Source organism: Leptonotus elevatus, chromosome 11 (assembly GCF_054856555.1).
Source record: "Leptonotus elevatus isolate MCC_2025b chromosome 11, RoL_Lele_1.0, whole genome shotgun sequence".
NCBI lineage: Eukaryota > Metazoa > Chordata > Actinopteri > Syngnathiformes > Syngnathidae > Leptonotus > Leptonotus elevatus.
The window spans coordinates 13725140-13742517 of NC_141249.1; the positions used below are offsets into that span (position 1 = coordinate 13725140).

General features: G+C 38.9%; 1 protein-coding gene across 1 annotated transcript in view; it reads left to right on the forward strand.

Annotated features, from left to right (window-relative positions):
• agbl4 (AGBL carboxypeptidase 4) overlaps positions 1-17378 on the forward strand; it is a 299306-nt gene that overhangs the window by 263449 nt on the left and 18479 nt on the right. The window contains exons 7-9 of the mRNA XM_086090040.1: positions 1093-1182; positions 2783-2897; positions 6148-6259. Of these exons, the coding sequence (XP_085946166.1) occupies positions 1093-1182; positions 2783-2897; positions 6148-6259 (317 nt within the window). The remainder of the gene's footprint in view (positions 1-1092; positions 1183-2782; positions 2898-6147; positions 6260-17378) is intronic.

A 17378-nucleotide genomic window follows, 5' to 3' on the forward strand; every position in this document is an offset into this window, starting at 1 on the left:
AATTAGCAACATTTCACACACTATACTCACTTTAGTGTGAACTCCGAAATATTTCGAGATTTAAAATCTTAACCACAGAAAATTACATGTCAAGACATTTTTCTTTGCTTAACTTATTCAAAATAAGTTATACCGCTATTTTAAATAACTATATATTTAATTATATTATTGCATATTATATTAATGCAACAAACAAACAAGCCATTACTAAGCAGAAAGTTACCCTGCAACTTATCGTCATGTAATCATTAATGTAATTTATCAACGTATACGGAACTTATTTAAAATACTTGGAAGCAAAAAAAATTGTATTTTAGTACATTATTTTAAACCTGTATCATTATGTGCATAAGATCAGGTTCCTTTTTGTGGTTCTGCTATTTCTTGTATTTTCGGTTTCTTATTTTGGGGTGCAAGTCCAATTTCAGCCACTTGGAGGTGGCACGATATTGTGTATAACGGCGTAAATTTGAAAAAAAGAAGAGAAAACGGGAAGTTTTTCCTAAAGAGATTAGAAAAAGATTATTCGACGTCTCAATCCTTTTCCAACATGTTTTTAATGTCTACATAAAGCAATGGCTGTGGGTTAATATTATAACGTACATCTTTGGGCATTACTGATGTATACTGTGAGATGATAAGTTAAATTTGCTAGTTTGGGAAACTGAAAATTTGTATACTTGTAAGCAAACGGATCAGTACGCTGTTAAACTGTTTGTACAATATTTGTTGTGATATATCTTGTTCTTTTTGCTGTTTCAATATATTCTTAAAGTGCCATTAATGCTATAAAAACATGCCACGCGAGTATTTCCATATTGTGGATTTCACTTATTGCAGCAGTGGTCTGGCATGTAACCCTCGCGGCGACCCTCCTGTTGAATTGCCTCTGCTCGGTTTGATGTTTCAATCAAGTGTATCTGGCTCAGAAAAGACCAACCAGGTTAGCTTGACCCGGACTATTGCGCGCTGCTAGGCTGCGTGCGTCTGTGTCAAATTTTATTATCGAGTAATAATAGCAACGTTGGCGCCAAGGCTGCGAGATGATAGTTGACGAGCATGCCTGTGCTTTTCTGTCTTTCTGCGCCGTAGACCAGCTGAGTGGAGGAAGAGAGAAGAAGCTGGTGTTCCTCACGGCTCGCGTTCACCCCGGAGAGTCTCCTGCCTCGTTTGTCTGTCAAGGTAAGCTTCCTGCTCTCTTTTGGGGAGTGATTGAAATGCTGGAGCACTCACTGGCCTCTGTGGGTTTAACAAAGCCAAGAATTTCATCAGCCAAATGTGCGAGTAAGAAATGCACAGCAATAAATTGTATTGTAAATATTGTTTCTTTATGACTACGTATGACTACAAAGAAGTGTTCAAGCCACACTGAAAAGGAAAAGTTGATAATATATCAACATAGGGGCCCATTCTTGTGTATGAATTACTCACTATATATGTCTTGCACTTAAACGAAAAACTGCCTCTCCTCAAACCGATGCGTCCTTTTACCAATGCGGTAGCAAGTCTAAGTTAATATATGCTATCATTGAAGACTTGATCCCATTTACACTCCGTTGCTAACCAAAACAGCAGCCCCTCAGGGTATGTCTCAGATGAATTAGTGTGGAGATTTAAGCCCTTTTCACACTGCACTCGCTCAGTGTGAAAGATAATCCATTGCCAGCATGCACATCATTTGGAAAAAAAAATAAAAGAAAAAAAAAGAATGCCGTGACTTTGCTCATTTCAAGATGGAGGATGAAAACACGAGTATCGGAGAAAACTAATGGCTCAGCGGGAACTTGGATGGTTTCATCTTGTAGTTACTTATAAATAAGTCCGCCAAAATACCACTAAATCACTCCGCCAGCTCCTCCCTAATTGGAGACGCTTGTCCGATGCCATGACGCCGCCGCCGCTCTTGAATAGAACGTTTTTCCAATTTGACGCACCTTGCCCTCACGGCAGAAGTCCTCTTAACGCTCTGTGCCGCGCAGCGACGCTTCATTCCGTGGCCCCTGCCCCTCACCACATAAACAATGAATGGGTTTGACGACGGCACGCTTCACCATAAGTGCAGTGTGAAACGGGCTTTACCGCGCGAGTTTCTCATAAAGTATTGAAGAGGATTTTACATTTTATTATATTTCCTAATACAGTGGATCCCCACATCACAATATATATTTTTATATATATAAAAAAAAAATTCTATATTGCTTTTTGTTTTTGTTTTGTTGTTGCTGTTGACATATTATCCTATTATTAGGACTCTATCAGACTTTTTACAACCAACTAAACGGCTTCATTCTCATGATTGTGTTTTACTCTAATACTCCATATGTGGAAAAGTGGTGTAAGAATCTGTGTTTGTGTATATTATTGGTGCATATAATGTGAGCATGGCCAAATGATGCATTGTTGTGGCTCTTGAGCTTGCTGTGCTCGCAACTAATAAAAGAGCTTGAAACATTTTGCACCTTTGGGAAATTCTCTCCTTGAAAGACAATTTCTGCTGGATTTTTTTTTTTCTTATGACTTTTTGCTCATGGCCGCTTTGATCTGACTCAGGTGAGGGGGCAGGTTCCACTCTTGACTTGTTATCCTTCCACATGGTTGCCTTTCCGTCGCCATTTGTATCGATTTCGACTCCCATTGATGCCTAATTCTTACGGTGTCCTTCACTCTTCCTCTTGTTTCTTCAAAACTCAATTAACTGCTCGCCGGGCTTGTCTTTGGCTTTCAATTGAAGTCTGTTTCACCATATGTATTCTATGTGTGTGCACAAATGTGTGTCTGATAGGTTTGATTGACTTCCTGGTGAGCCAGCATCCTGGAGCTCAGCTCCTAAGAGATTATGTGATCTTCAAAATTGTCCCCATGCTGAATCCCGATGGCGTGTATCTGGGCAACTACAGGTACTACACAAAAGCAAAAACACAAATGCAGTCATTCCCAATTTCAATGTGACTGTAAATTAAATACCGCTCACATATTGCACGGTTTTATTTCCCGCTACTTGAGCTAATATCCTCTTAACTCCACCTTCAGGGAGCCTAATGAATTCATAGAACTCACAGCAGTGCATTTGTTCAAATCGTATGTGGCCGTGGGGCTATTCTCTTTGCCCGTCCGCGGTCTCCTCCCCTCTGTCTTTTTAACACCATTGCTGCAGCTCTGTAGGCATCCTTTCTCCCGTCTACTCGCTCCTCTTTCCCTTCTTCATAATTGCCTTTTACTTAATGTGCTCAGCCGCAGGAATACTAATGCGAGCCGAGATAGGCATCGAAATGTTCTCCGTGCGCGTTTGTGAGTGACATCTAGTGGCCGGACGCTCACGCTGCTTCCAAAAACATTTGCAGGATGCAGTGGTAATCTGTCATTGGCCGTGATTGGTGAGGGCCGGAGTGCTTTTTTTTCTTTTTCTTTTTTTTTTCTCGCATCCAAAAGAGAGCGGTGATAAGCATATTGACAGAAGGTGACGAGTGATGGGCCGCACCTCACCAATCACACATCGCCGACCATCACACACACGCCGAACGCCACCCCGGCAGATCAGAGCGCAGAGTGGACGGCGATGGATGCATGCAGAGCAAAAGAATCAATGGCAGTTAACCTGGAATGAGTATTTTGTTCACGGCCGGCTGCTCGGCTCATTTGGCTGCGCAGTATCAGTAACTCCCGTGCGGCTAACAGCTTCCGTAAATGTCAGAGATACAGAGGAGATACAAGATGACAACAAACAAGGGCAGCTCGGTGAGCACCTATAAATATTCCTCATCATTGTAAGCTGTTGGTAACACTTAGGACAGTGTTTCAAACCTTTATTGAGCCAAAGGCACGTACGTGCACTACTCACAGAAAAAAAAATACAGACATTCAGCTTTTGGATGAAATTTCAAGATAAATCAGGAACCTAAAATGCACTATAACCTTTATAAGTTTACTTAATTTGACCTTCTTTAAATGTTTTTTGAATGCACATGTCCAACTATTGTTTCAGTACTTTTTACAATTTTTAACCATATTTAATTGCATGACTTCAATAGTTAACTCATGATTAATCGCACATTTGTATCTGTTCTACATGTATAATGTACAATTTTTTGTAAATTATTATAGTTTTCATAAGGAACCCCGACTGTCATGACAAGTTTGCTCTATATTATTTATTTGGTTGCTACTAAAATTTTTCAAAAATCATTTCCAGTTGAATACATTTTGTAGAAACTTTATTTGGACGTACGCCGCCATTGTTATTTACGTCGCAACGCATTCAGTGCGTAGTGACGTAGAATGGCGGCGGCTATCTGCCTAGGAATGTGAAACGTCCATAAAGAAAGTGTAGCGTTCCTAAAGAGTCGAACAAAACGCTTGAATGACGAGAGCACGGCGTGGGGGAGGGTGACTCTCCCGATCGCATGTTGTTTCTTTAGGAACGCTACGATGCTTATCTTGCTTTCTTTATATGCGTTTCACATTGCTCGGCAGCGCGTCATTCTACGTCACTACGCACTGAATGTGTTGTGACGTAAATAACAGTGGCGGCGTAACGTCCAGATAAAATTTCTACAAAATGTTAAACTATGGCTGCATCTTTTAGTCATTGATTGATATAGTAATTTCATAATAATTCATAAAATTTAGTTACAATTTAAAATGATGTACAGTAAAAAACGAGTGTGATTTCATAATTTTTCTGCCACTAGATGGCATAATAGCATTTGTAAGACGTTAGTGACAGCTCAGTGCATTATTTTTTTCATATAATCTTTAACATGAAGTAACTTGAGACATTCAGCACAATTTTAGAATTGTAAAATACTTGACCCCATTTTCCACAAATACATGCATTATTACTAAATGTATTTACTGCTAAATTTTGACTGGAATTCCCCCAGTACAGGCTTTCTATTCTATTTGAAAAAAAAATAGTGGTGTTAAAGAAACATTAAATTAACTCAAAATGAATGCACTAATTTTGACACCCCTACTTTTTACACAATGTTATCTTACAACACAACAGGTGCTTGATCCATAACTGGACCCATACATTAACATTTCCTGGTTCCATTACAATTGGTGTTTGTAACAGTCCCTTACTTTGTGTTGTTCACATTTAGACAGGAGAGACGAATAAAGTCGACAAACGGCTTAAAAATGGGCGTCCTTGGAAATGCATTATGCATAATGTCGATTCATGAATCAAACACCTGTTATGAATTTTGCTTGTCGTTAGAGCAAATTCAAAGCACTGAAAAACTGAAGTTCAGAGATCAAATTATGTGAGTATGACCTGATTTTCATAATTAAATACCAGGACACAATCATTTCACTGAAAATCAAATCGACAATAAATTCTCACCAGCAACTATTTATACCAAATTTAATAGCTAGTCAATCCTATGATTCTTAGACACAGAAGCAGTAGTAGTTCTCGTATGATGAAAATGAAACGCCTGCAAGCGATTAGATGTGAATGAGAACGTGAATGTGAAAGTAATAGAAAGGAATTTAACAGTTCAATTCCTTTTAATTGGGCTGTCATATGAATCATTATGAGAGCTGTGTAAATGACATACACATGAGCCAAACAACAAGCTTGCTGACTGGACTAATAAAAATAAAGAGACACCGGGACGGGACCGACATAAAAGTTGGAACGAAAAAATTGGGCTAGCGAAACAAGGGACACAAGGTTCAAACTCAGGACTGTCTCTGTTAAACCCAGGACGCCTGGTCACCCTAAATTAAGATCACCTGTAAAGTGCAGTTTAGTTTCATGCTCAAATTTGAAACCGAAAGCTAAATATACCTAACTTTTTTGTGAGTGGTGTATTTTACGTTACCAAAAATCTCATGGCACACCGCGTAACAAAAAAGTGTGAAATAATAATGAGCTCATCCTGTTCACTTAGTGTGTGATTGCAATGACTCATTCTGCTGTATGAATGACAACAGGTTAATTATGCAGCATGTGCTATAAAGTGGGAAAATATTTAATTCTGCTTGTCACTATTCCTTACTATAGCCTATATAGATATATACATTAAGGAAGGCTTGGAATCACTTTCTAGCAGGCCTCTTGATTAAAACTCAAATTAAATGTGATAACCGAGCTGTAAAAAGTTGACCTGTATGTGTCTCTTTTTTTTTCCCGCCCCTCAGGTGTTCACTGATGGGCTTTGACCTCAATCGCCACTGGCAGGACCCCTCTCCGTGGGCTCACCCCACACTTCATGCTGTCAAACAACTCATAGTGCAGATGAGCCAAGACCCGGTGCGTACGCGTTCACGCACTTTAACACACATTCTCATGGGGTCCTTAACAAAAAAACAAAAAAAAACAGCTTCCCCCGGGAGCCTTTCTACAAGTTAGGCCCCAATTTTTACCTCTAAACAATTTATTGAAGATGTTCAAATGCAGTCATGCAGACCTCTAACTGTTCAGCACGTATATTCACACACCAATAGCAGTGATTCTCAAGTAGTTATATATATATATTATATTATCATTTATATGAATGCATGTATATATTTCCCTTATATATATTTACTTTTTCTTATTTTTCTTATTCAAATGTTTTTTAATTGTATATATACATATATATAATTCATTTTCTTATATATTTTTTTTAATTTTTCATATTTACCTCTATATTTTTCTTTCATGATTATGTACTCATAACAACCTCTGCAAAAGTAAAAAGGACAAATGTTTACTTTTCACTGTTTTGCATTTTTCGCTTCCTGTAGGTCAGGTGTCCCAAAACCTTTGTTCTGTACTGTACGTAAAATTAAATTATTTAAATTAAATATAATGAAAACTATGATTTTTTTTGGTGTGTGTTCAATTAATAAATTTGAGTAGTTTTAAAAACATATATTAAAAAAATAAAGCTGGACTTAAACAACGGCATAAAAGAGAATTGACTCTAGATTGTGCTTCTTTATTAATCAGTAAATTCAAACTAAATTGAATAAGTATACATACCGTACTGTATGTAATTTCCGACAGCTTGAGACAAAAAGTGCTTAAATTTGACCTTGGGGTGTGTGCATCCGTGTGTACATTCGGCGGCGCACGTAGCTTAGCCTGATGATCCAAGTCCAGTGTGCTGTGTCTCCCCTGCTTGGTTCAGCATGTTTCCCCCAATCTTGTTTGCGCTTGTGCGCTGTGGGGAGCAGGATAGGCTCGTCAGCACCTCCAGAATGTCAGCTTGGCTCTCCTGACCATTCAGAACGTTTTACTCAAGCAAGTTTCTTTGCTTCCACTTGCTACTTTTCTCCCCTCTCCGATTGTAGCGACACTGTCAAAGGGAGGCTGCGCAGGCCAGTTTTTCTTTTTCCTCTTTTTCCTCTTTGTTTCTGATGATAATTATAAGCAGAGCAGCAGGTTGGTGGGATTACTGAAGGTCAGTCAACGTCCTGGGAATACTCTACCCTTTTGTACACTCGTCTAAGCCTGATAAGAGAGGCAGCGGTCAGGGGCGGGACGAGGGGCAGGCCCGAGATGGGGTGAGGTGCGGGGCTGGCATCGTGCAGATTAACCTTTTTCCCCTCCAGCGCTGACACTCTGATCGATAAACTCGGTCATGGCAGCGGGATCCACTCGTTGCTGTCATTCACACCCGCCCGCAGAAACACATCCGCGTGCGCACAGCAAGGTTGGTATAGTTAATGAAAACTAATCAAATAACTCAAAATAAAATTGAAAATAAATTAATAAAAATGCTTTAAAAAGTAGTAATAATTGTAGCAAGAATGTTTTTCGTTTTTGTCACTTAATATCAAATGGTACCAGTACGAAACTGGTCCCGGGTCTGAATTATTAAAGACCAGAGTATCATTAAGTTCCACCCTTAACAATTTCGCACTAAAGTAAACTTGTGCTGCTCATACTGGAATCCATCACATTGAGTTAGCTCTGTTGCTACATTTAGCATCCGAGCGTTTTGCTCCCCAGGCATGTCTAGTCGATTTAGACTCAATCCAACCATTGCACTAATGTTAACGTTTGGTTAGTCTTGATTTAATTGGTCATGCCTGGAGAGGACCAGTTTTTTTGTGTGTGTTTTTTTTACACTGAATAATTGTTTTGTTGTTGTTTAATATGATAAAACAAAGTAATTTGTTCCAACGATTTCTTTTTCTGTAGATTGTTGTTTTTATTTTTTTATTTATTTAGTTAGTTAGTTTTTTGTAGTTTCAAGACAAGTTAATGTTTATTTGTTTTTTAATCTTTTTCTTATACTAAACAATTTCTCCATGTATTAAAGAAAACAATAAATGAAAGCTAATGAAAACTAAACTAAACATTTTTGACAAAATTAAAACTGACAAACCTGCTTTAAAAATGTATAAAACTAACGTAATTTTAAGTCCAAACCAAATAAAAACTAACTATAATGAACAATCACAAACTATTACGACCCCAACATGCGTCATTGCAAAACAGCCTCTCTCATTATTCTCACCCAGTTCTTCTTCTTTGTGGCAACCCACTTCTTCCTTGACAATCACACCCTGTTTTTGTGGTGTCAATGGAAAAAAAAAAATACTGTCCAGTATATTGTTTGTGGAGCTTGAGTTGCTCAATTGCATGGTGTGTAGCATAGGGTGTCCAATTGATGTGTCGGTTTCAGCCACCTTTCTACGTTCATTAACTCTATGTGGATTGTTAGTTTGCCCTTATAAACTGACCCCCAATTGACACTGTTGACACCTTGTTGCCACCTTCTCTCCTTTTCTGTGGCTAATCACCTCTTACGCCTCCTCCAAGACTCCCTGAAAATTTTCTTACAGAGTTCATTTGGAGGTTCAATTAAGGCGGCCTCTTCATGTCTGTCTGCCGGTCGGTCGGTCTTGCAGCAGCCGGTTAATCCCATTAGATGCACTACTCTTGTGTGGGGGCTCCCTAATGCCAATGTCAATGCCAGCTGCGCTGCCAGGAGGCCTCGGTACCGCTGCCCTCCATTCATGCTCGTTTCACGCAGCAGGCACAAGGGTCCACCAGGGCCGGGGGCTCCATTAACAGGAGATCAGCAGCAGTTATGGCAGCGCGGTTGGCCCCGAGATAACAATGGCCCTCCCTCACTCGCCGCTAAATCAGTTTGATTATTTGTCAAGTGAAGACCATGGGAATAGGAGGGGTGGCGGAATGGGGCGAAAAGGTCCAATTTTCAGGTAATTTGTCATGCTATAAGCAAAAATTACAACACAAACAAGACCGCCAAAACAAAAGCAGCAGCTCGTCGAGAGATTGATCGGCGATTTATGTGTCCCTCCTCGGATATTAGAGTGCAACTCGACAGGATATCACTGCGCTCTCCACATGTACGCATCCACAAATGATGAGCCAAATAAATAAATAAATAAATAAATAAAGCACTTATTGCGAGAACATAACGGATGGTCCTGCAATTCATGCCAGAAGGCAACAGGTGGTGTTTGACAAACTGAATTCTTGAGTCAGCAATGAGACTGAACAAAAACAAAAAATAATCTATGTTTCTGTGACATCCTTTGAAAGTCACATTCTGGGCTGTGATTTTTTTTTTGTCTATGGCCGCCTGTCCAGACCCACATTATTTTTGAAGAAAGTGTGTGTGGCTTGCCAGGCTATGAATTGATATGTTCTTTGCGCCCCACCTAGTCTAAACACGGCATTCTGATTAATATTGCATTTGTGGAATACAAATTAATCAGCAAAATTCATCTGATTTTATCAGTCTCAGGGGGCGGCCATTTTGCCACTAGCTGTGGACTGAAAATGGCGTCACAGTAGGTCAGAGCTCAGGCAACGGCTAATCACGGCTCACCAGTTTTCTGAAGCAATTACTTTTTTTTTTTTTGGTCAAAAATGTCTTTGTGACAAGAAAAATGGTTTGATAGAGTGTCTTTTTGAACATTGAACGAAGCCTACCGAAGAAAACAACACTCGTAACGTGCGCACACCCCCGCAAGCCTGCGCCGCTCAGTGAGATACGGGCTTAAAGCAAAGCTTTCTCTTTTTTTCCCCCCTTTTTTTTTAAGACGCAACATGTAATTCTCTTTGTTTACCTGGGAATGGTAATAAAAAGCTTGAAGCTTTTTATTTTTATTTTTATTTTTAAGTGGGTTCAGTTGAGCTTGCTGCCAACATAGTGTTCCTAACACAAATTTTTGCTCATTGGAACGACAGCTCATATCTCAAAAAAGTAATAAAATCTTAGTGTAAATATCAAGGTTTTTATAGTTAACAAAAATGAGCAAAATAACTCAAAATAACTAAATAAAAATGCCTACTGAACCTCCATTTGACATTTATAAAACTATAACTATATTTCTATCAAACGTCCTTTGTTTACATCTTTGTCATTGTCAAACATGAGTTTTCGTCGTTTATTTTAAATGTTTTATTTCTGTATTACCGTATGACAGTCGTTTGGGAACTATAGTTTATTTATAGTTACAGGAAAAACTAAAAATAATAATAAAACTAAACCAAAACTAAGCATTTTAAATGCAAACTAATACAATCAAACACGCTCTAAAAACAAACTAAATAGACAAGTTTTAAGAAATTGGTGGTATTTTAATAAATCTGTCAAAGTGGACAGATATGTTGATCATATTAATTGATACATTCCTTTTTTTTATTTAGTTGTTTTCTCCTTTCTTAAAGCCCAGTTTTATGTAAACTATACGGTATGCAAACTAGATCATTGTGCGACGTTCACAACCTCGAAACCTCGTTTATTAGAACTATCATGAACCGAGGACCTTCTATTTAGACACAAAATGAGAGTTGGGCATAAATTCCTGCACTTTCAAAAGCCAATCGATACACATGGTCACAATTAAACTACTTTGAAGGTTGTAATGTAGTTAAAAGCCTTTGAAAAGCACGGGTATTTATTTATATTACTTGTAAACATCCCAGTCATACATCTCATCAGCAGCCATCTGAAGGCAAGCTGTTGGATGAAATTCCATCATTTACCATCTGCAGCTGAGCGTTGGTCAGCGGCAAAAAAGTGGCTGAACGAGTCAGTGATGCAAGGAGCTATAATCTGTTCCCAAGCTAGTGTGTTGTTTGTTTTGAAAGAGAGAAATGGAGAGGGATAAAAGAGAAAAGGGAGAGGGGGGGGGAGCAGAAAAGCGTCCGGAGAAACAAATGGACCCATCTCCTTGGTAAAGCATTGCTTTTCCAGCTCATTTATCAAATGCAGAAGAAGAATTCTGTTTGATTGGCTGATTACCAAACGCATTCATCACTGCCTGACGCTTCCCCACCAATTTGACAGCGCCATTTTGGATAATTTGTTAAAGATGACACGGAGGTCATTGTTGCCCTGGCTTCTTTCTGACCTTTTCAATATTAGAAAATTTAATTTCTCCCCAAAACAAATACATTAGCAGCTGTCAAGGCGCAGTGATGAATTTTGCACCTTGAAATCCCTCCAAATGCTGACCTTCCTTCCTACTGCGCATTTTCTCTTCTTCTTTCTCGACTTTTCTTTGTTCAACAGTTCGATTTGCATTATGCGCCAAGCTGAAGACCCCCGTGCGATGTTTGTGTTTGTTTATCACCCCTCTCTTGTGTGCGTTAAAATGTCCTCTGGTGTCAGCCAAACAGTTGTAAGCCTTTTTGGAGAGCCAATTTTTTCCCCCCATCCTCCTTGCTCAACCCCTTCATCATACCTCTTTAGTTTTACCTCTGCTGGAAGCCCAATTGTCTCCTCTCAGCAGATAGAACTACTTCTGCCAATGTCTCGTTTTTTTCCCCCTATAGTTTTACCTTTGCAAGGAACAAGGCTTTTGGGCGAATGTGTTATTTGTGCTTTGAGAAGCAGATTACGGTATAGTTGAAAAGCGCCCATTGGTTTGTATTACATTTTTGTGGACTGCTAAAGTAATGATCCAAGGCAGACGATCAAATTACATTAGGAGAATCTTCTTTTTGTGTGTTTTTATGCCAGATTAACAGATGAAACCACTTAAACTAAACATCTCCAAAAATGTGCCCTCATTAAATTTGTGTAGACCAGGCAATGTAGAGGCTGACTTTTTTTTTTCACTAAGGATCACGCATCCAATCAGTGAAGAATTTTCATTCTTAGAAAATAGAAAATAATACTCCAAACTTGAAAATTCAATAAAAATTTTAAATGTGTTTTTTTAGATTTCATATTGTAGAAAGAGAACAGATGTTTTTCTTTCTTTTTGTTCCTTTTTCTTTCTTTCTTTCTGTCTTTCTTTTTTCTTTCTTTTATTCTTTCTTTTTCTCTTTCTTTCTTTCTTTCTTTCTTTTACATTCTTTCTTTCTTTGTTTTTTGCTGTTCAATTCTTACTGTGTATAGTTAGAGCCTGGACTCGAACACTAAATGTGTGCTTGCATATTCTACCATTTAACAGCCTAATCCCAAATCCATTCAAATGCATCACTAATTGTACTTTTGCTATAAAAAATAAAAGCACGTCGTAGTCCAGAAAAAAAAGGGAAAAAAACAAATTTTCCCCACATCCCACATTGATTAGAATGTTAAATGGAGTGAAATTATATAGCACTTTATATACACAATATTTTTTTTTGTTTTTACTTACTTTAGCCTCCAGGATCCCTTTTCGTATACTGGCAGAACCCATGGTGCTTTTTTGCTTTTGGTACAATTTTAAATCAATTCATGTCGTGTCTGTCATAGCAGCTAGCTAGCTAAACTAAGCTAATCCCTGTGAGGGTTTGTCTCTCTGGTCCAGCGTCCAAATTTGCTAGCTCCTTTCATGCTAGGATGTCGACAGAAGCCAACAGCTAAGAAATGACAAAGGCATTGATACACCGCATGCTTACATGGGCTTTATTAACTGATGGTTTAACCGTCTGTCATTCCTGTGACACAAGTACACGCAACAATAGGCTATGATTCTTTCGCTCTTAAATCATAAAGTTCTGATTCTGTATTTGTTTTAATAGCCAATTTGCATCCCAGTTCAGGTCGTCACCGATTAGTGCATTTTTGTTTCAAATTTAGGATTGTTCAGCCTTGGTGGAGGTTTCTGCTACATTAAAAATGAAGTATTCAAATTCGAGTAACTCCACATTTGACACACTTCTATACATTGTCTTATCACCTCCTCCATTTTGACCTTCCCTCTCTTCTCCATACACAAATATGGAGGCTCATGAGGTACTAAGAGGCCCTGAAGCGACGGGCCACGTCTGCACCCGTTCAGCCTGATTACATGTCACCTCTGCATTCATAAACGGATAAATACCATCATCAATATGAGAACACCACCCACACTGACACGGAAGCGGGGGAGGGAAAGACTGATGGAAACAGACGGAGGTAAAAGGTTTTGTATCATTTACTCTCGCCCCTGAAGCGGGTCAGGCCATCTGCCATGTTCTGTCACTGTGACATCGTTAGAGGGTCACTGACCACGTGCACCGCTCCTCGAACCCGTAAAAGGCTGCGTGGAATATTACATGAATGTTGAGAATGATGATCTTTAGATCTCTTCTTTTGTGTGTATATTTATTTTGAAAAGTTGACGAAAATGTTTTATGTTGTAAGCACCCTGGAAACTTTTCAATACCTGCTCACGTCCTGTATTTACAGGGTGTTCGGGGGGGTGCATTTTCGTTGGTAAAATTTCTAAAATTTTAAAAATATGCATAAAAAATAACTGAGTTTAATTAATATTAAAATGCACTGTTAGTTAAATATTGTTCTTCTATTTGTGTGAAAAATTATCAATTCCGTGGATATGAAAAGGCATTTGTGTCTTGCACTACAAAAATCTCTGTCAGTGCATGCGTATGTTGAAGATGTGCGAGTCTTTGTGAAATCAGTTACAAAATCGACATCCGTTTGACTATATTGTTTGGAATTTTGATAAATCCAGTTTGTTTGTTTTTTACTCTCTTAAAAATAATGGCCCATGTTAAATTTTGACTGGAAATATGTATTTGGGTTTTTTTTTTGGCCTTTAACATCTCGTCCGGATGATGGCCAATCGGCTACATCCTTAGTTAAACAGATCATTCAATTCTACCGCTGAATTGAAATTATGAATACGTATAATATGAAGCCATTACAAATGTCCCCACACGGCTCCCACTCTTCCAAACACTGGTTACACCGAATGAATTTGACTTTCAGCATACAAAGATTAAATATCGAGCTGTTGATGTTTTTCTTTTTAAATCTCAAAAATGGCTTACTTTAACCAGAAACCGGGTTACAGATTGAATCCACAATAGCCGCAAATTAGCACGTCAACACTGTATACCACCTGTGTCAGCACTTAGACCTTGTTTTAGCCAGTCTAAAACCTAGTCTATTTTTTGTCAACAAATTGCCAGATGTGGGGTGTCCTATAGAATACGCCAGAACACCGATGCAAGTGTGACGCGGTCTACTAAATTCACAAACACACTAAACTTGACTTACCTCGGCACGAAAACGAAGATGCGCCCATTTTCACGTCAAATAAGGTCCTCTAAATTATTCATCAATGTGACTGTGAAGCCTACATGAGCCTTGCGATTGCCTGGCGACCAATCCGGAGTGTACCCTGCCTTTTGCCCAAAGTCAGCTGGATCGGTTTCAGCCCACCTGTGACCCAAATGATGAGAAGGGAACGGATGGCTGGATGGTGCTGCTCACTGAAAACCCCACTTGTCAAACCTCCCACAGGCAACGGCGTCCATATTTCAATGTTAATATAAAAGCTTACATGGCGAGTGAGATTAACTTTGCTTCTTTTCTTTCTGAACAAGCGGAACTTTCCCTTCTCCTCCAAAAGGTATGCTGCTGATGCAAAAGGCTTTATTCCCAAGCTTGTAATCCTGCTTCAATCAGCTCTTTTTTTTTCCCCCTCCCCGTGTAAGGATAAGCTGGGCATTTATGGCTCTCACCGCACCCCCGCACCCGGTTCTAATTAACATGCAGCTGATAAGCACTTGTAAGACAAAATTCATTCGTTTGACCTGCTTGGATTTACACTAAACTGTTTACGGCCACCGCAAGTTCGCCACAAGTGGAGCGTTTTCAGCACGGGAGCTTTTTTGTTTGTCTCCTCTTGGAGAGTCTTCATTTGGACCGGTCGCTCCCTCTCCGGTCCTCTCGCTCACCCGCTCAAATTGTCTTTTGACTTTCATTCAGCAGTGTCTGTTTCTTAATTGCCCCTAATTGCTTAATTACAATTCCAAATGAACAATTCTGTAGGTCAGAGCGGGTTGCTAATTGAAGTATCAATCACAGTAGGCGGCCTCCAGAACTGTCTGCTTTTGATTGACAGTGCATTAGCCGAGCATTGTAGTATGCTTGGACGTGACATTGTGGTGGGCTGTTATTTATGTGACCAAGGCGTCATAACTGTCCTTCATGGCATGTTGTGAAGGAGAACTCAATCTGGGGACACAAACCTGGTCAGAATTCATTTGAATTTTTCAACACGACTTTCTTTATTTTCCTTTTTTTTCATTTTCCAAAGGGCCTTGCATGCTCTGCTTACGCTGGTAGCAAGATATATATTTGCTCTTCAGTGGCCTGGAACCATCATTTTGTCACTTCACGCCATAGCATAGACAACGACCTAAATATACGCTTGGTTTTCATGCTTGAAGAAATCTGTTTCCTGATCGCTACAGCACAGTGATGGTTTAGGGTCAGAGAACGCTGGATATAGCCAAGACGTGACGTAAAAAGCCAAAGGCTGTCAACAGGGGGGGAAGGGGGTTGAACTTTGAAGTAAAAGTGGGAAAAACAGAAGTCCAGGGTGTTAACGTGACAGCAGGAGACGACATGGAACTAACATAACCTCTCCAACTCCAAATTGGACTTGAACGAAATATCAAAACTCTTAACAAATTTCATCATCATGCTGGCCTGATTGGTCATCAGCCAATCACAGGGCACATATAAACTATCCACACTTCTAACTTTGAGCATTGTACAGTCTTGAGTTTACCTAACATGGATGTTTTCGTTAAGTGGGAGGGAGCAGAAGTACCTCCTGGAAAGCCCATTCAAGCAAGGGGATAACTTGCAAACTTGAGATTCAAACCCAGAACCTCAGCACTGTGAGGCAGACGTGACAACCACTTGTCAACATATCGCTGATTATGGCTTGGATGTTTGGTATGCTCTGTGTGATTTGAATATGGACCACGTTTTTTTTTCTTTCTGTTTTACGCTTGGGCTGTGTGCTTGGGGCGAGTTAAATAAAACAAAACATGGCTTTCTTACAGTTGCCTCCTTCATCCAAATGATGGGAATGATTTATTTTCTGTACCTCGGTCATGTGTTTGTTTCTTCCGCTAACAAAGCCAACCCTCCTTTTAAAAGGGATACGTGACTCATTTTTTTTTGTTTGTTTTTTTAGTTAGTTGTAATTAGTTTTCAGGGTGGTTCTGTTATTTTTTATTAGTTTTAGTTATTTAAATAATGGTTAGTTTTTGTTTAATTTAAGTTAGTTTTAATATTAGTTTTAGTTTTTTAATGCTGTGTATTACTGGTGTGCAAGATATAATAAACACAATGGCAAAATGGAAAAAAGTTGCATTTCGGCTGAGTTAATTGAAAAAGCAGGCGAGCCGAGCCATAGTCATCTAAAGGTGCTTTTCTATTGGCTGCTGCTAGATGACATCACTTCTGTGTGGCACACTTGCAAAGGTCTTTAAAATGTTTCACAATGGCTCATGTATTAATTACCAAAGAATAAAACAAAGGATATTTTCGCTATAATAGTAGTTACTTTTAGTTTTGTAAACATAAAAAGTGGTTTCAGTTATTTGTATTTCTTTTTTTTTTTTTTAAAGCATTTTTTTATATCGTTAATGAAATAGTTTTTGGAGTTTTAGTTGTAGTTTTTTTTGCTAACTAAAATCACCTTGCTTGCTGTCGACTAAAGATTACATCATGCGTGCTTAGGAAACAGGTAACGACCAATCATGGCTCAGTTTGCTGACCACACCCAGAAAACAGGTGAGCTGTGATTGGTCGTTATCTGTTTTCTGAGCACGCATGATGTAATCTTCAGTCGACAGCAAATGGAAACATTTGTTTTTAAAGGTAGTAATTGCACATGAAAAATAATGACGTTATTACATTCATTCTGGGCAAAATATTAACTTTTGACTACTGAAAATGACTCGATGAGTTAAGTAGCTATACATTTAAATACAGAATACAAACAAAACCACAGAGATGACAAGCTATCCCTAATCAAGTGGCCGTCCCTTCCGGGTAAAAATGGCTTGTTACCAAGATTGGAAGAAAAAATAAGAGAATGTTGTGCTGATGTAGTTTACGTTACTTAAAGATGTTAGTGCTTCACTTGATGTCGTTGATAAATAATGTGGTTGTAAAAGTAAATTATTTACTATGCACTAAAGGTGCAGTTTGTGC